Below are 27,176 nucleotides of genomic sequence, written 5' to 3' on the forward strand. Positions count from 1 at the left end.
CATGCCCATTACACATAAAATGTGATGTGCACACATTTCATATACACACACAGCTCTGCTGCATGCCCATTACACATACAATCTGCTGTGCACACATTTCATATGCACACACAGCTCTGCTACACACACACACACACACACACACACACACACACACACACACACACACACACACACACACACACACACACACACACACACACACACCTGCTTACATGTGCTCTTCATAAGGCACAGTTCATATAACAGCAGACAGCTCCATCCGCCTCTACACACAGACACTGTCTTTAACGCGTGAGCCTGACTCCGCCCATCCATGTCACTGATCACATGATCGTGACATCATCAAAGGTCCTTCAGCTTCCTAGGAAGTAGTATCTGCACTCAGGTAAAGCGCTGCTGTGGGTAGACTTGTCACGTGACCTGAACCTCGCAGGAGCCCATACATTCTATGCTTTACCGTGTGCTGTCACCTGGAGTCTTCTCATGTGGTATATCATATAACAACCAGCAAGCTTACATCGTGTGCACCTATAGACTGTATTTGCTGTTCTCAGGAAAATCATTATTATAAGGGAATGACTTAGAGAACAACTCCCTGTTATGCTTGACATGTCAGTTGGTCACAATACAGTGATAATAGTGTAGGCCAGGGAATATAACACTTCCAGTATAAATGGCTGTTTTATGACATGTCCTTTATTTTTTTTATATAGAATACAGATGCAGTGTTCTGGCGTGTGTAAGAGGAAGCCCCCTTTTCTCTGCATCTCTGTGTGGTAGGTAAGTGTCCCCTGCAGTTACAAATTAGGGACACCAACCTGTAGATGACACTTTACATAAGCCCTGGTTAATGATATATCATGTTGACCAGCATTCATTTAGTTCAGTTAAGGGAACCTTTACACGCTGAAGATTTTGTTGTGTCAGTCCCATTCATTTGAGTACATAGGGAAAAAGGAAAACTAGCTTGGTTGCTGGGGGCAACTAAGCCAGTTCTACTTTACACCAGTTTTGATAAATCTACCCCGTAGATTTCTGCAAGCCTCATTTAGGTGAATGGAACTAATTTCCAATTTACTCAACAAAATCCGCAGCCATCTTTAATGTATCAGCATACTGTGTGGGTACGAATGATCATTAGTGTGATTGTTCATCCCCATACAGTTTCCATATTGTCAGCCGCAGATCCCTGTGTACATGAGAAGATTTGCTGACAACAAGGATCTTTATCTCCATATAAAAGATTCAGTCAGCCTGCAAACCAGTGTTCGCTGGACATGTTTACATGGGGCAATAATTGGGAATGACGTTCTTACAGACAATCCTCAACCAATCTAAAACGGCCCTAAGACACTGCCCTGAAATCAAGATTACATGGGATCCATGAGTCCTGCCATCCATTGTACAAGTGAGGTCTTTCCAGAGGATTTCACCTCCCCAAACCTTTCATATGAACCCCATCAGCATACCCAGATTGTCACTGCTTGTGTCTATACATACACTGACCGGCTACAGTCTACCACCCACAGAAGCCCATAGGCTGCATTCACACACTGTGGTCAGTGACAGTGATTTTGATCCAAAACCCGGTGCGGGTAAAAAAAACAAAAACACAGAACAAGTGCTAACCATTTCCTTTATACGTTTTCTGTGTGTAGTCTGCACTTCTGGTTTTGGCTCACAAGCACTGCTAGAAATTTCAGATCAAACACAGACTGAGTGAAAGCGGCCTAAGGTTAGGTTCACATGCAGCCTTTTTGTTTGTAGAAATCTCTGCAACCATCTCATTCTTGTACATGCAGAAGAATCAACCATATTCAGATAAATGGCGGTGCTTTTCACTCATAGACAATTTTGTATCAAATCTGCCACTGGAAAAGTATATTTGAAATTCTCTAAAGGTTATTATTGAAATGTGGGACAAATATTCAGAATAAAGAAGTTGTCATTTATGCACATGATCATTAGGCCACAGGGGATTGTCATGGCAATTCAGGCCAGTCACAGCACCTCCTTGAATATGAGAACCGCAGTCGGTTTCAGCCCCCAAGACCACCTGATTTTGCAATATTTCACGATCTTGACATTTCCCCTGTTATGTTGTATTACATGTCAGCCATTCAGATGAATAGCTAAGGTTTGCCAGAAAAAGAAAAAGACAAAACTGGGATCCTTTGGATTTAGAGAAAAGTTGTCCCTGTGGGACACCCCCTTTAAGCAATAAGTGTAATAAATAGGGACAGAGAATGAGGGGAGTGGATAGTTGACATATAATATGATGGAGCTATTTAAATAATTGAAATCTATGCAGTATGAAAAAATAGGAATTTATGAATTTGAGAAAACATGACTTTGTTAAGCACAATATCCCATCAGACTTTAGCCTCCATGCCTGATTCTTGTACAGCAGTTAAGAAGATGTAATGTATGTGTGTGTGTGTGTATATATATATATATATATATATATATATATATATATATATATATATATAATCGGTGCCCTTATATATTCCCAATAAGTGATTCCATGCCCTTCATCCTCAGGTATAACTGCCACGTACAATGATGATCTTGAGGGAAGGACTTTGTCCTGGACTTACAGCTGATATTATTTCTGTACTGAAAAAGAACCATGTAAGAACAGGTAAATATGCTACAATATCACTCAATTCCTATTTCATCTTGGGGTAGGTGCAGGGGTGGGATTCAAATTTTTACCAACAGGTTCCCTACTTAACGGTGGACATGCAGCATCACGACACATGTTTACATATACATACACCATATATATGCGACACACATACACATAAGTACACCATATATACACTACACACACATACCACCCAACTTTTAAAAAGCTTAAGGAGCTAAACTATGGAATGGAAGCGCTCATCTCCAGCTGCCGCCGCCAGAGCACCGGGTCTAGACAACCTGAGGGTACTGGCTGAATCCCATGCCTGGGTAGGTGCCCACTTTTGTATCTTTCCCCACCGATCAGATACTGATGACCTTTCCTGAGGATAGATCATAAGTTATAAAGTCTTAGAAATCCACTTTAATGTCTTCCTCAGCCATATTATTCCCAATATTAGTTGCACAGCTAGATGCATTTTTCTCACAAGCAGGGGGTGCCTCCCTTCTGTTTAATCTGCCAGTACTGTATGAAAATTGGGATTTCTTTTCTTCCAGCCCACCCTTAGCTTTTCTAATCCAGTTTCTCTCCCCTATACATTAACTGACTTAATTTAATTGTATGGGAACAGATCAGAAACATGAATTAAATCTTTTACTAATCCAGTTTTTTTTATTAAGATTAAAAAGTAAAGAGTAAATTGGTTGTGGAAAAGTAGAAGAGCAAATAACATTCACAGAAGGTTGTATTACAGGGGTCAGCATCCTCCAGCACTACATTTCCCAGCATGCTCTGTCCTCTTCTATGGGAGTTCTGAGAAAAACTGAGTTAGTGTGCATGCTGGGAGTTGTAGTTTCACAACAGCTGGAGTACTGGGGTTGCTGATCCTTGCTGTAGAGTTTGTGGTTCTTAAAATCTAAAGGACAGATTTGATGAATGTTTGCTTCAATATCAAAGAGATTGTACTAGATTAGACAACCATGGCTGCTTTCTTCCTAAAACAGCACCTGCCCATGGCTCATGTCTCATACTACAGTTCATTCTCCCATGCAGTACCACCCACAACCTTTGGGCCGGTGCAGCGCTGTTTTTGAAAAAAAGCAGCCAAGGAAGGTCACTGCAGAGAAATGTATTTAATAAAAAGAGGATGATTGCCAATGTTTACTGGTGCTTTAACTAGACCATAAAGTTATTAGAGAAGCGTATGGGATTCCATTTTATAATGCAAAAATATCCTTTGCAGTGGTTGATTTGGTAGCAGCTGATTTAGAGGAGCTTGCAAGGAAATGCTCTCTTTCATACAAGGTAAGACTCTGCATGGCTTTGAATTTTTATTTTTATCTATTTACTTTTTTGGGTTTAAAAGTCTCAAAATTGCGAAAGTAAAAATTTACTTTTTTCTTTGCCCACTCGGCTGTTCTGCTTTCAAAAGACGGAATGAATTCCCCTCCGGATCCTATTACAGTCAATAGGAAGGTGGCGGTGTGGCTATGCCAGATACAGTAACTTTGGTAGTCTGTTCCTCTGCCGGAAACAGACTACTGGCGTTTAAGGGGTTGGCCACTTTCTGGTTATTATGGACCAATGTGTATGTAAGATGTCTATATGGCACTTACTAATATAGTCTTTGTTGATATTCTGCACCATTTTCTATATTTTATAAGCTAGAACTGGAAGTTCTGACCATTATAGTTTGGATACCAAAATCTAATGATTGCAACATAATTCTATGCCTCCTTCACAAGGCAATCTGTGTGGGCAGGTGAAGAAAGACTCACAGCCTTCTTCTTAGGCCGAATGCACACGGCCGTTTTTCACGGCCGTGAGCGGTCCGTGGAACCGCGGCCTGGATTCCTGCTGAGTGCAGGAGCGCACGGCGTCATTGGTTGCTATGATGCCGTGCGCTCCCTGCTGCCGCCGCAGTACAGTAATGCACTGGTATAGATCATACCAGTGTATTATTGTATTGGGGTGGCAGCCAGGAGCGCACGGCGTCATAGCAACCAATGGCGCTGTGCGCTCCTGCGCTCAGCAGGAATCCAGGCCGCGGTTCCACGGACCGCTCACGGCCGTGAACAACGGCCGTGTGCATTCGGCCTTAGAGTCACTGCAGCATTTACCGGGCTTTTTATGTGAATACTAATCAAACCATGAATTGTTATATTTCCCCAGATTCGGCATCTTCCCCTTTTGGTGTGCTGTCCTCAGATCATTACATTATATCTTATATACATTTAAACTATAAATTGAAATCATATAAAATCAGTGTCTTCCCCTCCCCTATTTCCTTTGCTGCCTTCAGATATAGTAATACAGAAAATGTTAGAGAAACTTTAGGGGCCTTTTACACACAATAATTTTTCAAGAACATGAGAATTGGTACTAATCTAGCAAAATATCTGTGTGTCTTAATGGCCCACTCAGACCAATTTAATCGATTGGTCCGGAGGCTGTGTGTTAAATTCAGTTTAAACTGAGTTGTTACCTCTCCTGACAGGTCTGTTTTAGTAACTACATACATTCCCCATGTAATAGCCGTTCTGGAGTGTAATATATATATATATATATAATCTGTTGTGCCATTCCTCGGTCATTCCTGCTAGATGTTTATGAATTAAACAGCAACTGGGGGTTACCAGTTGGAGGTGTATCCCTGCACAGTCTGCTACTGGCAGCATTGATAGGACAGTGTAAACGGTGCAGGGAGACACCCCAACTGGTAACATCCAGCTGTACATTTAGTCATAAACCTCTAGTCGGAATAACAGGATATAGAGTCATAATATAAGATACTCCAGAATTGTTGTTTCAAGTGGAATACTATTATTTACTACAAATAAGTCAGGAGAGGTGACAGGTCCTCTGTAAATGTCACTTATGACCCTTAAAGGGGTAGTTCCACAAAAAATATTCAACATTTTAAACCAGCACATAGATTTGAATTCTTTTGTAATTGCATGTAATTAAAAATTGAACATAGTCACTGAGTTATTCAACAAAATGTATATATATACTGCCACCTGCTGTTTGTTCTTTTTCCTATTTCTTTGACCCACTCACTGAGATGGCCACACATGCTCAGTTTCATCCTTCAACAGCCTCCTGGGCTGTGATAGGGAGAGAGCTACAGAAGAGAGGACACACCTCCTGAGCTGTGATAGGGAGAGAGCTACAGAAGAGAGGACACACCTCCTGAGCTGTGATAGAGAGCTGCAGCAGAATGGACACGCCCCCTTAGCTGCAGCAGAAAAGACCCTCCCCTTGAGCTGTCAGCTTGATATAAATCTAGCAGAACAATGAATGGGGAGATCTCTGGATCCATGTGAGGTGCAGGGCTGGTTCTAGCTTTGTTAGAAGAGGTTGTCCTGTACTATAACAGTGCTCCAGACTAAATAAACAGGAGCCATTGGCTCCTAAACTGAAAAATTTAGTCGCCAAATTAAATTTTTAGTCGACAAATTGAAAATATATATAATTATACTTTAAAAAAAGACTTTGAGAAGATGAGACGCAGGTCACAGTAATGAGCCAGCACTACATGTTAGGCTTGTCATGATACCAAAATTTTGATTCGGTTTCGATACCATAAAAAAGTATTGTGATACTCGATAACACACAAATAAAAAACACCATTCCGCATTTTATAGAACGTCCGGCCCATAATAGAACAGTCCTATCCTATTTTTTTGGGGGGACAAGGTGACACTGTTATTATTTTTTCTTTCTTTTACGACGTTCACCGCATAGGAGATATTTTTTAATATTTTAATAGTTTGGACTTTTCGGACGTGGCCATATGTAATATGTTTATTTATTGTTTATATATTTTATAAGTAAAATTGGGGAAGGGGGCGATTTATACTTAATATTTTGGTGTTTGTGTTTTTTTCAACTTTTTATTTATTTATTTATTTTTTACACTTTTTATTTATTAACTATTAGCCCCCTTAGAAGCTAGAACCCTTATCCTATTCACCCTAATAGATCTCTATTAGGGTGAATAGGACTTTACACTCTGCCTGCTGCCCTGTGCTTTGTGCTCACGGCAGCAGGGAGATTACCATGGAGGGCTTCAGTAGCGTCCTGGCTGCCATGGTAACCAATCGGAGACCCAGGATTACACTGCTGGGGCTCCGATAGGAACTGCCACTGAGGGGAGGGGAGAGGGGGACCCTGTGGCCACTGCCACCAATGACTTTAATACTTATACTTGGGGGGGTGGGGGGGGGGGCACACTGACCACCAATTATGTTAACTTACCCATTAATTAAAATACAGTAGGCGGGTGCTGGCTGCAGAATCACATAGCCGGCACCCGACCTCTATGACCGGTAGCTGCGATCCGCGGCAGTTAACCCCTCAGGTGCGGCACCATAATTATTTTTAACCAGCTTTGCCAAAGTATGATTTTTATCAAGATTTACTGGTGACTGCACTCTTTCTTTCAGTGAAAATGTTCTACAACTTTCGAATGTACCATTGGTACTTTTTAAAGGTTAAAGATTCCCTAGAGGGAAGGATCCCTAAGTCTCATCTCTGAATGGAGTGGTGTCACATGTCTGTCCACCACTCCATTCAGTTGTATGGTGACAGATCTCTTTCTATGTAGGACCTATGAGTGTGAATAGAGCGGTAGACATGCACACTACCACCTCATTCAGAGAGGGGACCTTAGACCCCTTGTTCTCTTGATCATGGGGGATTCCCGGCAGTCGGAACCCTCACAATCCGTTATCACCTTTACTGTGGATATGTGATAATTCATTTTTGGCGGATAACCCCTTTAAATTAACAAGATTTATTAATTCTGAAGAGCAGCTGTCCTCGATTGTTTGGATTAATTGTATAGTACTAATTTATACTATATTTCATTATAGTTATGTGACAACTGTTGTATTTTAGACCCTTGTGGCTGTGAGACGTGTGCTGCTTGCTCAGTACTCTGCCTTCCCGTCCAATGGAGCAGATTTATATGAAGAGCTGAAGGCTTCGACAGCAATCCTTCCAACTGGTAACAAGAAGTAAGAGGATGCAATGTAAAGTATAGGCCTATTACTGTTATGTCTACATATACACGTGTGTGACGTAAAGGGTTACCATGAAATAAAGCGTGAAACTCTGTTACCTGGATGAATAGGAATCAATTCTGTATTCCCAATCTACAAGCCATTCTCTCAATTCATAGTAGAAAAAATTGCTGCGCACAGCTGTGATCCAGCGCTCCTGCCCACCGTCACTGCCAGATCGTATACCGCTGAAGAAGGCCAAAATGTACGGTACTCATGCAATATGACTGAGATATATGGGCATCCACTGGATCATGTATGCAACATGAAATAATTGTGAATAATACATTTCACTAATCAATGGCAAATTGAACTAGCTGTGTGTAGCAATTTTTTCTACTACAGATTACGACTAACAAAGTCTTTTGCTAGCACCAGTGACAACGGTGTGCGGTACTTCATTCTGAGAATTCTCTCAATTCATGACATTCTCTCAATTCAGACTGATTCTGTGATGGAAAAAATGTGACGTTAACTTAAAAGCAAAGTGACTGTGAATAGAAGTCCTGACTGGTGGAGGAAGTATCACCTTACTTTACCTAATAGACTTTCAGGTATTACCGCACTCCAGAGAAGTCCTAACTGGTGGAGGAAGTATCACCTTACTTCGCCTAAACGTAGACTTTCAGGTATTGCCGCACTCCAGAGAAGTCCTAACTGGTGGAGGAAGTATCACCTTACTTCACCTAAACGTAGACTTTCAGGTATTACCGCACTCCAGAGAAGTCCTAACTGGTGGAGGAAGTATCACCTTACTTCACCTAAACGTAGACTTTCAGGTATTGCCGCACTCCAGAGAAGTCCTAACTGGTGGAGGAAGTATCACCTTACTTCACCTAAACGTAGACTTTCAGGTGTTACCGCACTTCAGAGAAGTCCTAACTGGTGGAAGAAGTATCACCCTACTTCACCTAAACGTAGACTTTCAGGTATTGCCACACTCCAGAGAAGTCCTAACTGGTGGAGGAAGTATCACCTTACTTCACCTAAACGTAGACTTTCAGGTATTACCGCACTCCAGAGAAAGGATCACACGACTGTCCTGCAGTGGACAGGGACATGATCATAGGAGATGAATGGGAAGGAGGGAAGGAAATTCCTAGGAGTAGGAGACAAATTAGATACTCGCGTATCTGCCTCCCCTAAAATCCTGGTGTCTGCATTTTGAAATCCTCAGGTACTGTTCTATTTGTGTGTTATGTTTCATATTTGCTTATACTTCCCATTTCTTATTCTGCTGGCATTAGGAAAAATCATGAACATGAAATTGGTGTCATCTTTTTCAGAGTGCAAACGTGCAACTTTTTTGGGCCATTGCCTGTGAAATATATAACCTGTGTCAATGAAGCCCTGCAGCTTTCAGTGTGTAAAGTCAACCAGTCTAATTGGTACATTACACATACTGCAAGTGTAACGTACTACACATATAATTATTTTGTTCTTTGGTTTGTAGGCTAGACATCCTCTTGGATTCAGGACTATATACAGGAGAAGTCACTGAGATTGCAGGGGCTCCTGGCAGTGGTAAAACACAGGTTGGTAATGATACTGTTCATGGCATTATCATTAACAAGTAATTTATTTGATACAGATGGAAGAGACCTATATCAAGGTGATATTTGATATTTTGCCTGGTTTTTGTTGTTTATAGTTAAACTGCACAAAAAAAATGAAATAAGTACTTTTAGCATAGTCTTTATTACTATCCCATCCCCTTTCCTTGTTAATGCATTTTATAAAATCCCACCATCCTCTAGTGACCTCAGGTGAAGCCTGCACCAGGTATACCTACCTAAGGCTACTTTCACACTAGCGGCACGGACCTCCGGCAGGCTGTTCCGTCGGCTGCACACTAGTGACCGCTTGCCCCAGGACTGCCGCTCCGTCCCCATTGACCATAATGGGGGCAGTGCGGAGTTCTGACGGAGGCACGGCGAGAGGCTGCTGGAATAAATGTAGTTTTATTCTGGCAGTCTCTCGCCGTGCCTCCGCTGGAACCCCGCCCCCATTATAGTCAATGGGGATGGAGCAGCAGTCCGGGGGCACACGGTCACTAGCAGCAGGACGGATCCGACAGGCTGTTCACCCGACGGAACAGCCTGCCGGAGCTCTGTGCCGCTAGTGTGAAAGTAGCCTAAGTTGTATTGTCTGCATACGAAATAGCAGGGGATCATGTTGGTAAAGTTATTGAGGTAAGTGAAATATTGAGGGGTTTATGGTGCCAAGACTCAGCACAAAGGTCCGACACCTGGCACCCTGAGGATAAGGCCTCATGCACACGACCTTTGTTTCATTCCGTGTCTGTTGTTCCGTTTTTTGTGATTTTCTGCGGACCCATTGACTTTTAATGGGTCAGTTGAAAACTCCGCTAATACACCGTTTGTCGTCCGCGATCCGTGGTTCCAGTCCGTCAAAAAAATATAACCTGTCCTATTTTTTTCACGGAAAACGGTTTGCGGACCCATTCAAGTCAATGGGTCAGTGAAAAAACGCTTGTCGTCCGCGTCCGTTTTTTTCCTATCATTTGCATGTCAAACTTTTTTTTTTTTTACTTTCCTTCATGTCCGGTGATCCTCCAGAAATAAAGTAAGACACACGGAAACAAAAACTGATCACGAAACAACGGAACCCCATTTTGCGGAACGGAACAATGGTCGTGTGCATGAGGCCTAAGTCATCAATATTATTCCACTGCACAACCCCTTATATTTCAAAATGGCAAAATTTTAATATATTTAAAGTGTACCTACATTTTTAGATAACTTCTGAATAACCTGCCATGCGTGTGTAGATGCGGAATAGTGCAATTTCTGGCAACTGAATGACTTGTATCTGGTATTTTTTAGCAGTTGTCTCCTTTGCATGCTGTATCTCTTTGTAGTTGTCTCTACACTGGTGGGTGGAGACTCTGTCATGATTGCATCCATACAGAGAACACAGAAAGCAGAGGAAATTCTGCAACCCATCACCATCTGCAGAAGAGCATGGAATACATTATAGAGAAGTACTGAACAGCAAAAATTTTAATCCAGGAGCTGTGAGGAAGTAAAACACTATTAGCTTCTGAATCATGCCTGTGTTGTGTCTGTGTCAGTATGGAGCTCACTGCTCCACCTCCTCACCCCTACATAGACTATAGGATGATGTAATCTGATCCTTCAGTGAGCAGGCAGCCATCTTGGCCAAGACAGATTTATCACAGAATTCAGAGAATATTTGTTTAGGAAAGGGGAGGAGAGAGTTGATAACTGAATCATAACAAGGCAAGGCAATTTTCTCTGATATAATATATTACACAGTCTCCTATATTTACCTCCACTTTTAATTTATGCAAGTTGTATGAAATGTTAGTGACCATTGAAGCCACTTGCTGTTAACACTGTTTAACAGGCCCTTACAATTGTATTCTTTCCTCAAACTATGTTTATTTTTGTTTTAGATGTGTCAGAGCATTGCTGTAAATGTAGCCACCAGCTTACAACAGAGAGTGTGTTACATAGACACCACTGGAGGGCTCACTGGCACTCGTCTTCTGCAGTTAATTCAGTGCAAGGCACAGCAGGAGGATGAACAGGTAAAGTGAAGTAATCAAGCTGTTCTATTAAGGGCCGTTTACACAGGCCGACCATTGAACAGATCATCGCCAAGCAGCGTTACTAGTAACGCTGGTTAGCGATAATCTGGCGGTATAAATGCACCGCAGATTACCCGGTGAATGAGCAAAACGATTGTTCATTGGGTAATTGTATCTTTTGTGCAGTACAAAAGATCATCGTTTCCCAGTGGCAGATCGTGCTGTGTAAACAGCTGTCACGATGGGGAGTGGGGAAAACCCCCCACCGTACGATGACTGGGGGATAAGGAAAGCAACTAGGCCTGAACACAAGGATAAGGGAGCAGGTCACCTCCTAATGCATCCCTATACCTGGCCCTAACTCCTCACCGTATGAGCGGACCTGGATGGTAGGACGGCTCATACCCTGGATACCTAAGGCCCTGAGTTGCCCTGAGAATCCCTCACAAAGGAGCTGACGAGAGGCGCCCTGTTCTTCCAGGCCTAGAAGCAGGGAAAGGAAAAGACCATATGCAGCAAGAGAATCGGCAGGTAAGAAAACAACACAACACGCTTACCTGCCGCTGCCACCACGACTGGAACTTGTGAATATGTACCAGAGCCCTAACACCAAACAGGACACCGTACCAGCAACTCACACAGGTATCCAGCACAGCAGACTCCGCCAGGACCCCCATGCCTCAAGGTGCATGGTAGCCCCAGGTGGCATTGCATACAGGCTAGGAAGTCTAGCAACCATGCTGGAAGATATCACCAAACATACCAGACATGGAACACCAAGCTAGACATAACAACACACCAAATCATAACCCCACACCAAACATACAACACATGTAAGGGAGGGAAGACATCGCTGGAGACCTCAATGTCCCACTAGGAGGCCCTCACTCTGGGAGATGGAACATGAAGACCAGGAGCATAACTCCAACACACACACCATGGCTGGAGTACAACTGACTCCTGGCCTCTAGCCACAGGTAAGATGAAGCACCTAGTGACCACGCCCAACAAGGTGGTTAACCTCTCCAGCACCGGACAGAGGAGGAAACAACTGAAAGGGGAAGTGTACACACCAGCATAAAAAGCTACACGTTGCCGCAGGCAACAACATGCAAGGCAACCATGTCACGGCACACACCACAAAGGCCGTGACACTGCCCCCGCATGCTGAAACAGCAAAACGTTGCCACAGGAAACAGCAAGCGTGACATAAGTGTCACAGCGCACACCAAAGGCCGTGACAACAGCCTTTGCTGCCGGGAAACAACGAGACAGTATGGGGAAGAGTGATGGCATTAGCGATTGTTCCTCCCCATACTCTAGAGGAGATTCGTGCATGTAAATGCACAGGCCTCCTCTGCTAGAGATCAGCAGATTGTCAGGAAAGAACGCTTCCTTCCCGACAATCTGCTAGATCTTTGTCCCGTGTATAGGGACCTTTAGATACAGTTTCGGTCATTTATCAAACTGGTGTAAAGTAGAACTGGCTTAGTTCCCCATAGCAACCAATCAGATTCCACCTTTCATTTTTGGCAAGTAGTGGCCGGAAAGAGAAGGCGCTTGAAGGGTGCCGAGACCCTCGATGTTGTATATAGTACGCTCACCTGTTTTTGTTGTGCAGAACGGGGCACAACTCCAGTGAAAGCATGTAGCATACAGGAAGTTGGTGCAGCCGATGCTATCCGCCCCAGTGGCGTAGGCCAAATCCCGATGGGGTAAAGGAGATATGCAGGAGGGAACAACAGAGTGGTTTCTGTCTCGTTTCTGGACTGATAGCTTGTAGGCGCAAAACACGACTGGATGCTTGAACATTAGTTTTGGTCTTTTATTGACAACGCGTTTCGGGGTACATTTTTCAAGTCTGTGTGAGGAGCGATCTCCTCGGAGCATGCTGTAGGTGAGTGTAAAGCTTACTCCACGTGCAGCTTCTGGAATCAGAATCTGGAATGCCTCATACAGCTCAATGGAGTAAGGCTGCTTTCACACTAGCGTTCGGTATTCCGTTCGTGAGCTCCGTTTGAAGGAGCTCACGAGCGGACCCGAACGCAGCCGTCCAGCCCTGATGCAGTCTGAATGGAGCGGATCCGCTCAGACTGCATCAGTCTGGTGGCGTTCAGCCTCCGCTCCGCTCGCCTCCGCACGGACAGGCGGACAGCTGAACGCTGCTTGCAGCGTTCGGGTGTCCGCCTGGCCGTGCGGAGGCGTGCGGATCCGTCCAGACTTACAATGTAAGTCAATGGGGACGGATCCGTTTGAAGATGCCACAATGTGGCTCAATCTTCAAGCGGATCCGTCCCCCATTGACTTTACATTGAAAGTCTGGACGGATCCGTCCCAGGCTATTTCCACACTTAGCTTTTTTTTGCTAAAATAATGCAGACGGATCCGTACTGAACGGAGCCTCCGTCTGCATTATTATGGGCGGATCCGTTCTGAACGGATCCGCCCGAACGCTAGTGTGAAAGTAGCCTAATGGTGCACGCACGTGACCGCCGCTCCATTCAAACAAGGGAGCATGGACCCCTATTCTCGTAATCGATGGAGACCCGAGCAGTTAGACCCCTGCCCATCAGACACTTATCCCCTATCCTGTGGAAAGGGGATACGTTGTCATAATGGGACAACCCCTTTTATAGAATTTGTTTCTCCTCGATATTTGAATGGATTTCCCTAACCGTTCTGGATTTCTCTATGCGCCTAACTAACACTGACATAGTCATTACCTTCCCATAATATGCAGTTCGTTACATTTTAGACAATAGAAGTTAAATCTGAAGAGGTTCCCAAAATTCTGACTTGCTGGCGATAATTCCAGCGGAAGTATGCTATCTTTTCTCCCATGTGCCTCTAACTTTCTGTTGTTCTTTTGAAAAAAGTCAAACTGACATAAGCCATAAATGTGTGGATCATATTTATAATTGATTTCCTCTCAATTCCAGGTAGCATCCCTTGAAATAATTCAGGTGATCCACGTGTTTGATGCATATAAGCTTTTAGATGTACTGCAAGACCTGAGACACAGTTTTTCCCAACAGGTACAGTATGAATGAGTCCAAAGATTAATTTGCATAAGATATATGGCTTTTTTGGGATACAGCTTCTGGAGAATCGTTCCACATTGACACATACTAGGAAAATATTAGAAAGCTGCAATAAGTGGAAAGGCAATTACCAGAATCCCTCGGTTTAGTTGCTGAATGATCAAAAACTGCTTGACCTGCAATGGTTACACAGTAGACTCTTATATGGCCACCTGCGGTTTGACTTTGATTCTTTAAAGGGGTTCTACATTTACATGCAGCATTCATTCCCCCTGTATGGTGGCTAATGATCATTACTAGGATGTCCGCAGCACATTGCCCTGTGAAACGAGGATTTTAGGAGCAACATGACAAGAGAGTGGTTGCTTACTTATTGAATGATCAACTAAACCTTTTCACAGGCCAATTATAGGGAGTTAGCATTTTCCTGAGTTTCTGAGTAAGCTCTTTGAGGCATGTAATCACCAGTAATGTACTATATATTATGACAAGCGGCGCCTTTCAGCCTGTGGGAGGGTCAGTCTGCTTGTCTCCCTGCAGAGCCCTGTATATGCTATAATATAAGCTTGAACTGGGTAGTACTTTGACTTATTATCTTTTTACTGGGAGAAGTAGGGGACAGAACCTGCCCATCTCTTAGTAGGTGCTTTTCTTATGCTACATTATGATTGGCTAATGCAGCATAAGTGACGGGACCAGTGATGAGAGTGGTGAGTAAAGAATGCTATATACAACACTTTGGACCCAGATTACTAGGGGAGGATTTGCTCACATAAAAGCTGTAAATAATGACTATTTTTGATAATCTTTTAGCTGCTACGATCTGGGAAGACGCTGAGACTTGTGGTGGTTGATTCAGTGTGTGCTGTAATATACCCGCTGTTGGGCGGCAAACAGACAGAAGGTGACTTCAAATTATCTTCATATTCAAGCTGAGTAGGAAGTGTGTAAGTGGACAAATATTTTAACTAAACCAACTTTTTCATTTTTTTTTGTGTAGGAATGGCAGTTATGATGTATCTGGCGAGGGAACTACAAACCCTTGCTCATGATTTCAGCTTAGCTGTACTTGTAAGTATAGAAAGACACGGCAATTATCTTTTGTCAAGAGCTCTTTACAGGAGTCTCTCAAGATACAATATTTTCAGTATACAATGGTCTCTCATGGGCCATCGTAAATTGAAACTAGAATCAACTTACAATGCCTTGGATGAAACCAATCTACGTGGCCATTTCTTTTGTGAAACACCTGTACTGGTGTAGTACTACTAGTATGTCTAATAGCTCCTCTTTAGAATACAGTGTGGTACTACACCTCCTGTACTGCCCTCTATCTGTGCCAGGATGAGCTGCCCCTTTTGACACCAGGTGAGGGCAACTCCATTTTATATTTCTGGCACATTGTATGCACTGTACAGGAAGGACCCTGAAGAAGCTTCTGGCCCCATCATAGATAATGATTTACATCTTCCAGCGTCTATTCCTGACTGTGATATGTAAGGACTTGCTTTATCTGACTTAGTTATCTGCTATTTTTTCTTAAATCTTTCTTTTTTCTTATTTTGGGCTTTGAAACCAATTATTAGTTTTCGATAGAGTTGTGAACTCAAGTTACAATCTTGTCATTATACAATCTTTGCTCAGAAACCAATTAATATTTCCCTAAATTAAAGGGAACCTGTCTGCAGAATTATGCTGCTCCAGCCAAGGGTATAGGGAGAGAGACCTGTCAATTAAGTCAAACCTAGTGGGGAGAAGCCTGGGAACTGCTCGGTGGGCATGTCTCCTTTCAAACTATGTTTTTTTTTAATTTTTATGTTGCAGATGTTGCAGCTGAATAAAACCTAGTTCATTATAATGTGTTTTCAGTTCATATTTCATGCTGCATATGGTTAGAGAGACATGATTGTACTTACCAGTTTCCTAAATGATTCACCTAAACATGGTATTTGCAGGAAACTAACGAGTTCCCCTTTGAAATGATGGCAAGTAGAGGTGTGACCCGACAGCGGTAATTTGACTGTACTGTGTACGAGCAGCCTTACAGAGGTTTCCTTTATTAGTAGTGGTCATTCTGATGATCATTTGTGTTTAGTGTCGTTTTGTCTTTCCAGGTAACGAATCACATTACCAGAGATGGATCAGCCGGTTTTCGTCCTGCATTAGGCCGCTCGTGGAGCTTTGTGCCCAGCACTCGAATTCAGATACAAAGAGATGAGAGAAGCAAGCAGAGTGGGAATCGTTTAATGTCATTGGTCAAATCTTCTCGACAGGTGGGAATGATGCATATGGTGTGGTGCGAACTTTGGGGGTCACTTATTAAGACAGGCGTTTTAGATGCAGCATCAGTGGAACTCTGGAATACTGTTTCCAGGTTGAATGGGACTGAGCTGCAAAAACTGCAGTACCAGCTGATGGTGTTTTCCTTTTTGATTCAGGAGTAGTGAAATATACATTATCATGTAGTTAAATGGAGTCTTTTTCGACAGTTTTGATGCTAAACTATTGACTAATACACAGTGCACAGGAGATGCTGTGAAGCAGCTCAATGCAGAGAACAGAGAGTACTTCACAATGAGGCTCTGTCTCCCTGGCACTTGCAAGAGCAGAATCAGGCTGAAAATCTTCATATTCACACTACTCCTGATGAGAAAAGCTCCATAAAAGGTATGTTTTTACTGCCCTTACCTAGTGCTGTCAGGAGTTTAGCATGGTCAAAAGTGCTTGGGCAATGCATAGAAGTAGAGGGTTTTACTTTGCTGTATGTATACATTTAACCTAATAAAACAATGCCTTATTTTCAGCCCACTAATCTACAGGTGGAAGTTGAGATTGGACCTTGTGGGATTTTTGAGGAGAATGTGACCACTGCTTCTGGATCATGATTTCATCAGGACTTCCAATTAGTATTGAAGTTAAAGGGAACCTGTCAGTGGCAAAAGCCATCCCACACCGCCAGCAGTACCTTCAAGGAGCCGGCAGTGAGTTTCTAATGATGATTTTCTTACTGCAGGCATGCTCAACCTGCGGCCCTCCAGCTGTTGCAAAACTACAACTCACATCATTCCCGGACAGCCTACAGCTATCAGCCTACAGAAGGGCATGGTGGGAGTTGTAGTTTTACAACAGCTGGAGGGACGCAGGTTGAGCATCCCTGTCTTACTGCAGATGAGGCAGAAGTATGAAAAACGTTCTTTTATCCTCCGTCTGTGCTATTTTCCAGTCAGGCTTGAAGTCAAGGTGGCAGTGTCCTCCGGGCTTCAAGTCAAGGTAACCGCACCTCCTTCCTGGCCCCTTCGCTGTGACTGACAGCGCTTATGCAGAGCATTTCAAAATTATATGTATTTTTTATGTTTTACTTTTTTGCAATAAAAAAAAAATATTTTTTTTAATTATTTTTTTGGTTCTTCTATGAGAGATTTTTTATTTATTTTTGCAGGGTGATATACAGGTCCTTCTCAAAAAATTAGCATATTGTGATAAAGTTTATTATTTTCTGTAATGTACTGATAAACATTAGACTTTCATATATTTTAGATTCATTACACACCAACTGAAGTAGTTCAAGCCTTTTATTGTTTTAATATTGATGATTTTGGCATACAGCTCATGAAAACCCAAATTTCCTATCTAAAAAAATTAGCATATTTCATCCGACCAATAAAAGAAAAGTGTTTTTAATACAAAAAAAGTCAACCTTCAAATAATTATGTTCAGTTATGCACTCAATACTTGGTGGGGAATCCTTTTGCAGAAATGACTGCTTCAATGCGGCGTGGCATGGAGGCAATCAGCCTGTGGCACTGCTGAGGTGTTATGGAGGCCCAGGATGCTTCGATAGCAGCCTTAAGCTCATCCAGAGTGTTGGGTCTTGCGTCTCTCAACTTTCTCTTCCCAATATCCCACAGATTCTCTATGGGGTTCAGGTCAGGAGAGTTGGCAGGCCAATTGAGCACAGTAATACCATGGTCAGTAAACCATTTACCAGTGGTTTTGGCACTGTGAGCAGGTGCCAGGTCGTGCTGAAAAATGAAATCTTCATCTCCATAAAGCTTTTCAGCAGATGGAAGCATGAAGTGCTCCAAAATCTCCTGATAGCTAGCTGCATTGACCCTGCCCTTGATAAAACACAGTGGACCAACACCAGCAGCTGACATGGCACCCCAGACCATCACTGACTGTGGGTACTTGACACTGGACTTCAGGCATTTTGGCATTTCCCTCTCCCCAGTCTTCCTCCAGACTCTGGCACCTTGATTTCCGAATGACATGCAAAATTTGCTTTCATCCGAAAAAAGTACTTTGGACCACTGAGCAACAGTCCAGTGCTGCCTCTCTGTAGCCCAGGTCAGGCGCTTCTGCCGCTGTTTCTGGGGAATGCGGCACCTGTAGCCCATTTCCTGCACACGCCTGTACACGGTGGCTCTGGATGTTTCTACTCCAGACTCAGTCCACTGCTTCCGCAGGTCCCCCAAGGTCTGGAATCGGTCCTTCTCCACAATCTTCCTCAGGGTCCGGTCACCTCTTCTCGTTGTGCAGCGTTTTCTGCCACACTTTTTCCTTCCCACAGACTTCCCACTGAGGTGCCTTGATACAGAACTCTGGGAACAGCCTATTCGTTAAGAAATTTCTTTCTGTGTCTTACCCTCTTGCTTGAGGGTGTCAATGATGGCCTTCTGGACAGCAGTCAGGTCGGCAGTCTTACCCATGATTGCGGTTTTGAGTAATGAACCAGGCTGGGAATTTTTAAAAGCCTCAGGAATCTTTTGCAGGTGTTTAGAGTTAATTAGTTGATTCAGATGATTAGGTTAATAGCTCGTTTAGAGAACCTTTTCATGATATGCTAATTTTTTGAGATAGGAATTTTGGGTTTTCATGAGCTGCATGCCAAAATCATCAATATTAAAACAATAAAAGGCTTGAACTACTTCAGTTGGTGTGTAATGAATCTAAAATATATGAAAGTCTAATGTTTATCAGTACATTACAGAAAATAATGAACTTTATCACAATATGCTAATTTTTTGAGAAGGACCTGTAGTTTCCATTGTTGCCATTTTAATACCTTCTTAGACTCTTATTGTGTTTTTTTGGGAGCCAGAATAAAACAAAAAAAGCATTTTTGGCATTGTTTTTTGTTTGTCCACCATACCGGATGATAATTATGGTGACACATGACATGTCATTGGCTGCGGTGGCCACGTGATCCATTGTGTTAACATGTGGAGACAGAGTGAGGTGGCGGGGGACCAGAGAAGCTGGAACCCAGCAGCAGGAGGCAGGTCATTATGCTTTCCTTAACAGGTCCAGCAATTTTGGTGGGGGGAGAGGAGTTTGCCAGAAAAGCCTCCGAAGATGAACAACCCCGTCAAATATCTGTCCCTATGGTTGCATTGTCTCCTACGAGATGCTGCACTCTCTTCTCTTCTTTTAAAGGGTTTCTGTCACCACAATTTTTGCTATTAAACAGGCTGACATTATACTCCTAGAGGCTCCATTCTCCCATGTCATGTCACACCCTTCTACAGTTGATTGACAGGACAAGGCCAGTGTTGGTCTCCCCCTGTCTGCCGGGGAAATCTCACGCCTGCGCCCCCCTATTCAGTATTCGCTGCAGGCGCAGTGAGGAAGGCGGTGAGTGTCCTTCCCTTACTGCGCCTGTGACTAATACTGAACAGGACGGTGCAAGCGCGAGATTTCCCCGGCAGACAGGGGGAGACCAACGCTGGTCTTGTCCTGTCAATCAAAAGCATGCAGGCCATTTTGGCGCCAAAAATGATAAAAATCAAAGGGGATCCAGCATGCGCGTGGAACCTACACCCCCTGAATTTCATGGTCGCTGTCATGGCACTTAACAGGTAGAACTTAGTGTTAGGTTCCCGTCTTACAGAGATCGCCTTGAAGTGCGTCAGACGGGCTCAAATAATTTTGTACAAAAGGTATTTGCCAAGCATCTCTACTTTATTAACATAGCATAAGCATTACAATATGTTTTTGTACTTTATTTGGTTCGCAGAGAGCTGTTGCATGTTGTGTTGTTTTATGTTTTCAGTCATAGCAGTGTGCACCTGCGCATTGGGATGTGCTGACTAACCCCATTTGTGTTTCCAATCAAAAGTAGAAGGGGCGTGACATGAGGTGGGAGAATGGAGCCTCTAGGAGCAGAGGCTAATTTGCATATACGTAATAAAAGTTATAATTGCACAAAAACAGGGGCACACTGAAAAAAAAGAAATGCTGAGTTAAATTCAGGTGACATTTGCACATGTAAAATTTCAGCCTGTTCAACAGCAAAAATTGTGGTGACAGAAACCCTTTAAGAACTGTTTGAAAACTATTCCACTTAGAATACTGCAGCAAAGGCCCCATTCCTCACTGCACTACCAAATCACAGACTGGAATATAAGCCTGGTCTGTAAAAGTAGTATTTGGTGTGGCGTAATTGTTGTAGAGTTGTAAAAATGTGATGACTACAACATTTTTTAAAAATCTTAAAATAACATTAAAGATCGTAACATCTCATGCTTGATCCTTCTTTTGCCCAACATTTTTTGCCGTGGAATGGTGGGGAGACCCCAGACACATGAGTTGTCCAAAATGGATGGGTTTGACATTTCTTTATTGCGTATGGGCACGTTTAGGGTTGTTTTGTTAGAATTCTTATAACTTTCTTTGCTATGCATGCCTGCAAATGGTAGTAAAGAATGTATACCCAATATAAGGCTTATTTTATGGTGTGTGAAAAACCACTGACAGACCACGTTGTGTCAGTGATTTTCAGAGCCCATAGACTTCAATGGGACTTATCACGGACCAAAGTGGTGCATGTCTCCTTGATTTTTCCACTGAATCATGGTCAGTGGAAAACCACTGATGTGTGAACTAACACATTTCAATCAATGGGTACATGTGCTGTCCGTGGTAAGTACTAACAGCACATATCTATGATTCACTGAAGTGTGACAAAGCCTTAAAATGGCATGCTGCATTTGCTGTAATTTGTAAAACATTCTCTTTATCGATCACTATGTGGCTGCAAATTTGTAGTGAAAATTCATAGGTAATAAAAACTGTGATACTTTTACCCAGATTACTGTAAAAATAATTCCAGGAATATTCTTGGAACAATATATTTAAAATAAAGAACACAGCTGTCATCCTGGCATAACTACAGTTACAATTATAGCTTTCTGTTGCACCATTATAAGGACATGCAAACTTACCGTACCGTAGGCCAAGTTCACACATTGTGTTGTGAGTCAAACACATTAGAGAGCCAAAGCTTTGCTTTACAGTAGATTTATGTTTTGAAGTTGATGGTTTTCTAAACCAGTGGGGCCCTTTTATTATTAATGGGTTTTCCAAGATTTCTTTTTATTTGAATGATGACCGATCCTCGGGATAGGTCATTAGTATCTGATCAGTGGGGGTCTGACACCCGGAACCCCTTCGATCTCCTGTAAGCACCTCAGCCTTCTTGCTGCTTTTCCTAGGCCAGTGACATCAAGTTCATCATTCACGTTGCCTAGGAGAAGCTCAGCCTCATTTAAGTGAACGAGGCTGAGCTGCGATACCAAGCACAGCCACTATACAATGTACGGCGCTGTGCTTGGTGAGCTGTAAGGCTGCGGGGTTCACAGGTCAGTGGGGGTCCCGGGTGTAAAAAATAAATAAATCTCAGAAAACCCTTTCAAAGGGGTTGTCCGAGTTAAGGAAAAAATATATAGCATTGTAAATCTGATGGTTAGCAATATATAACTAAGCTAAGCAAGTTTTAGGCAAAAAAAAAAATCTATTTCCTAATTTCCCTGGTTCTCTTCTGGCCCTTTGTTTACTTGCAATAAAAACAATCTCTGCCCCTCCCCCTGCACTGCTAAGGGAGTGGATACAAGAGCTGCCCTGAGTGACATGTCTGCCTGCTGGGAGACTCAGAAGCATGTTGTATGTGTAGAACTACAAGTCCCAGCTGTATAATGACACTGCTAAGGGAGTGGATACAAGTGCTGCCCTGAGTGACATGTCTGCCTGCTGGGAGACTCAGCAGCATGTTGTAGGTGTAGAACTACAAGTCCCAGCTGTATAATGACACTGCTAAGGGAGTGGATACAAGAGCTGTCCTGAGTGACATGTCTGCCTGCTGGGAGACTCAGCAGCATGTTGTAGGTGTAGAACTACAAGTCCCAGCTTTATAATGACACTGCTAAGGGAGTGGATATAAGAGCTGTCCTGAGTGACATGTCTGCCTGCTGGGAGACTCAGCAGCATGTTGTATGCGTAGGACTAGAAGTCCCAGCTGTACAATGACACTGCTAGTACACACAAGATCTTCCCCCCACCTGCAATGCTCTGCAGAACTCTTTCAGCTCCTGTGCCCAGCATGCCTGCAGCTACACAGTAAACACTTCAGCCCTGAGTCTGTGCAGCTGAAGGGGTTAAGAATCCTGGGAGAGAGCAAAAGCAGCAGCTGGCTGTGCAGGGGGGCGTGGCCAGCACAGTGACAGATCTCTCAGACTTGTGCAGGAACATTATCAGAGCAGGGAGAGAAGCTGACATCACAGGTCATGTGACCATCAATGCGATCTGAGAAACCAGCCACTGGAGATAAAGTGAGTTAATTGGAAAGTTGTTACATTTGCCTAGTTAGAAACATAGAAAACCACAGAAATTAGATAATAATGCACTTAGTAAAGTAGATGCAAGCAATATTGCTTGCATCTACTTTACTAAGTGCATTATTATCTTATTTCTGTGGTTTTCTTCAATAATATGGCCAGGGACATCCGCACATTTGTATCATATCGTGCAGGATGTTTTTATCTTAGTTTTTTCAGTGATTATTATTATTTTTGTCTATGTAGTATTTGCTTGAGGGAGTGGCACCTTCAAGTGTGAATGCGCACCTATTATCTTGGGAGTAGCATTCCTCTGCACTTTTGCCCCCCTCCCTTATCCAATAGAGCGCCTTAATTAGGTGGTACATATGGCTGTGCTTGCTCCTCCTCCCATTGGTTGCTTGATGCACATGGAGGTTACTAGGAGCAGCACACCATATGTGCGGCGTCTGCGCTCCTGAACATAGAAGCCCAACGGCTTAGGTAGGTTTAGCGTAGGACCCGCCTGACCTGAGACCACCTTGGCGTTCGGTAGGCGGGCTTAGATGTGTTTTGATCAAAATATATTGACTAAGTGTCTCAGATATTATCATATCAGAGTGAGGACTTTGTCCATTTATAGTGCTTGCATCTACTTTACTAAGTGCATTATTATCTTATTTCTGTGGTTTTCTTCAATAATATGGCCAGGGACATCCGCACATTTGTATCATATCGTGCAGGATGTTTTTATCTTAGTTTTTTCTGTGATTTTTTTTAGTTAGAAACATAGAAAGAATAAAAAAATAACTCGGACAACCCCTTTAAGTATAGCCTTAAAAACAAGACCTTGAGACATGCAAGTCCTTATTTAACACATTTTTAAAGGGGTCTGTCATTAACCTATGCCTTATTCACACAGTCAGTGTTTGGTCAGTGATTTACATCGAAGATGGGTCTCATGCACACGACCGTGGTGTGTTTTGCGGTCCACAAAACACGGATGGCGTCCGTGCGCTTTTCGGACAGCCTGTAATTTAAATGCCTATTCTTGTCCGCAAAGCGCGTACAAGAATAGGACATGTTATTTTTTTTTTTAGCGGGGCAACGGATGCGGACAGCACATGGAGTGCTGTCCGCATCTTTTGTGGCCCCATTGAAGTGAATCGGTACGCATCCGAGCTGCCAAAAGTGCTGCTCGGATGCGGATCAAAACAACGGCTGTGTGCATGAGGCCATTATAAGCCTTTCGGTCTCTGCCTTTCTAGCTAGCTGCCCATTGGGTCTGTGATTTTCTGGCTGGCTGCTCTTTGGAACCGTGCCTTTTTGGCTGACTGCCCTTTGGGTCTGTGCCTTTCTGGCTTGCTACCCTTTGGGTCTGTGCCTTTCTGGATGGCAACTGTGTTTGGATGACTGTACTTGGGCTCTGAGTAGGTGTCTATGTGACCTGCCATGTCTGATGTGCCGCCGTGTCTGGATGGCGGTCTACATGGGTGACTATGCCTGGTTTATTGGCCTACAGGAAGCATAGCGCACCAGCAAAGCCCTGGTGGAAGTGAGAAGATGGGCTGGACGATATTGTCTGGAAGACCCACAGGAGGTATGGCATACCAGCAAAGACCTATAAGCCTCCAATTGGGGAGTAAGAAGATGGGCTGGACTATATAGTCTGGGTGGCCTACAGGTGGTATGGCACACCAGCAAAACTCTCTATATATACTTTATTTTTTGTAAATTCTCTTTTTATTGAGAAGAGATAAGAATGTACAAACAATAATACAAGCAATACTTAAAGAATAGAAGGATTAAAACACACTTGGTCTGTAAAACAGCATGGATACAAAACAAATATGATAAACGACACTTACAAACTTCTGATCTCGTAACATGCATATAAGTACTAGTATCACAGGTAAATGTTTTGCATATGTATGAGAGTGAGAAGGAGAGTTACCACGATACCTAAATTATAGCAGTGACCAAATAAGTGGTCATGAAAGTCAGGAGAGAAGAGGATAAGAGGGTAGTCATAGGAAGTGAGGTGGGGTTGGCAGGGAAGGGTAGGTATAGTCTATTGCTACATAATGTACAGCACAGACGAAAAGTTTGGACACACCTTCTCATTCAAAGAGTTTTCTTTATTTTCATGACTATGAAGGCATCAAAACTATGAATTAACACATGTGGAATTATATGCATAACAAACAAGTGGGAAACAACTGAAGATTTCATATTCTAGGTTCTTCAAAGTAGCCACCTTTTGCTTTGATTACTGCTTTGCACACTCTTGGCATTCTCTTGATGAGCTTCAAGAGGTAGTCACCTGAAATGGTCTTCCAACAGTCTTGAAGGAGTTCCCAGAGATGCTTAGCACTTGTTGTCCCTTTTGCCTTTACTCTGCGGTCCAGCTCACCCCAAACCATCTCGATTGGGTTCAGGTCCGGTGACTGTGGAGGCCAGGTCATCTGGCGCACTCTCCTTCATGGTCAAATAGCCCTTACTTTCAAAGTTTTCCCAATTTTTCGGCTGACTGACTGACCTTTATTTCTTAAAGTAATGATGGCCACTCGTTTTTCTTTACTTTACTCTTTACTTAGCTGCTTTTTTCTTGCCATAATACAAATTCTAACAGTCTATTCAGTAGGACTATCAGCTGTGTTACCTGACTTCTCCTCAACGCAACCGATGGTCCCAACCACATTTATAAGGCAAGAAATCCCACTTATTAAACCTGACAGGGCACACCTGTGAAGTGAAAACCATTTCAGGTGACTACCTCTTGAAGCTCATCAAGAGAATGCCAACAGTGTGCAAAGCAGTAATCAAAGCAAGAGGTGGCTACTTTGAAGAACCTAGAATATGACAGATTTTCAGTTGTTTCACACTTTTTTGTTATGTATATAATTCCACGTGTTAATTCATAGTTTTGATGCCTTCAGTGGGAATCTAAAATTTTCATAGTCATGAAAATAAAGAAAACTCTTTGAATGAGAAGGTGTGTCCAAACTTTTGGTCTGTACTGTATATGATGAGTTAAGGAATGAGAACCTATGTAGCAGCTGATACAGCGGGCGGGGTCTGGGGTGGCTTGATCATATCCCAACCAGGTCGCGGGGCCCATGTTGGGGCATGGCAAATGCCTATGTGGTTGCAGTTTTCTCACAATGTCGGCTGGGTCAGCAGGCAGATACGTATTTTTGGTACTTAAGACTGTGATTATATCTTAGTTAAGGGCCGAAAACTCTGTCTTCCATGGGTTCCAAATCTTCAGGAATTTTGATCGGGTATGGGTCTCCCAATGTGCTAGTTCCTCGAAGCGGAATAATTGGTCTACACATGCTGACAAAGTGGGTGCGGAGCTGCTCTTCCATAGATACGGTATGAGTAACCTGGCAGCTGTGATGAGCATAGTAGGTAAGTTATGGTTGGTAGGGGTGAAGTTGGTATTTGGACACCAAAGTAATAACAGTTTGGGATCTGGGTTGTAGGGCAAATGCGATTTATTACCTTCTCCACTTCTGACCAAAATGGTTGGATGCATGGACAAGTCCACCAGATATGAGATAGGGACCCTATTCCGTCACAACCCCTCCAACATGAATCGGGTATATCAGCATTCAACCTATGAAGGAATTCTGAGGTCTTGTACCACCTAGTCAGTAACTTGTACAAGTTATCTTGTATCTTAATGCACCTATTAAACCCATGGGAATGAGACAAAATGAAAGCCTTTTCAGCATCTAAAAAGGGTTATCCCAAGTTCTGTCTCCCATGCCGCTAGGAAGTATAACCTAGGTGGTACAACAGATATGAGCGATTTATAAGAAAGAGATAATAGGCGTTTGGGAAGTTGCTGTACAGAGATTCGCTTTTCTGGCCAGGTGGGTGTGGTGGAGGTAATGCAAGGCAGTGTGAGCTTTCTCATGTCCCTGCGAAAGTCCAGAAGATGTAAAAATGGTGCTGCTAATATTCTGGGTAAGTTTAATACTTTGTCCCAATCCAATGAGCCATCAGTTTGGGAGATCTCTTTCACAGAGACATTAGCTAGCATTGACCATACTCCAGAGGGCTCTTAAAGCTGAGGGTGGATATAGGCTTGTAGTAAAGCTAGATTATTGGAGAGTGGAAATCTAAGCTCCTGCGATTTGAAGAGTGTGGATCATATTATCAGGGTCGCTTTCATCAGGGGGGATTGAGTTAAAGCGCTAAATGAGACCTATCGTATCCCCCATAGGACTAGTTTTTCCGCCAGACATTGTTCAAGATCCG

General features: G+C 43.1%; 1 protein-coding gene across 4 annotated transcripts; it reads left to right on the forward strand.

Moving 5' to 3' along the window:
* Window positions 1-360: 360 nt before the first annotated feature.
* Window positions 361-17,340, forward strand: RAD51D (RAD51 paralog D). Of its 4 annotated transcripts, none has more exons than XM_044286689.1 (12): window positions 361-388; window positions 717-783; window positions 2,548-2,647; window positions 3,879-3,940; window positions 7,538-7,656; window positions 9,155-9,236; window positions 11,141-11,275; window positions 14,215-14,310; window positions 15,130-15,220; window positions 15,317-15,387; window positions 16,431-16,589; window positions 17,121-17,340. In XM_044286689.1, the coding sequence occupies exons 3-12, from the start codon at window positions 2,566-2,568 to the stop codon at window positions 17,199-17,201; spliced, it is 978 nt and encodes a 325-aa protein (XP_044142624.1). In that variant the 5' UTR covers window positions 361-388; window positions 717-783; window positions 2,548-2,565; the 3' UTR covers window positions 17,202-17,340. The 4 variants fall into 4 exon arrangements, with proteins under 4 accessions (XP_044142624.1, XP_044142622.1, XP_044142625.1 ...); XM_044286687.1 differs by lacking the exon at window positions 361-388 and adding an exon at window positions 403-491; XM_044286690.1 differs by lacking the exon at window positions 361-388 and adding an exon at window positions 403-491 and having other exon boundaries at window positions 717-779.
* Window positions 17,341-27,176: the final 9,836 nt, after the last annotated feature.

This window comes from Bufo gargarizans, chromosome 3 (assembly GCF_014858855.1).
Source record: "Bufo gargarizans isolate SCDJY-AF-19 chromosome 3, ASM1485885v1, whole genome shotgun sequence".
NCBI lineage: Eukaryota > Metazoa > Chordata > Amphibia > Anura > Bufonidae > Bufo > Bufo gargarizans.

What these genes read in the sequence shown, in the direction of transcription:
- RAD51D (XM_044286689.1), top strand. Translation starts at nt 2,566, where the DNA reads ATGATGATCTTGAGGGAAGGACTTTGTCCTGGACTTACAGCTGATATT. An exon ending in AAAGAACCATGTAAGAACAG is followed by an intron (nt 2,648 to 3,878) that starts GTAAATATGCTA and finishes TATCCTTTGCAG; the next exon opens with TGGTTGATTTGGTAGCAGCT. An exon ending in TGGTCAAATCTTCTCGACAG is followed by an intron (nt 16,590 to 17,120) that starts GTGGGAATGATG and finishes CCTTATTTTCAG; the next exon opens with CCCACTAATCTACAGGTGGA.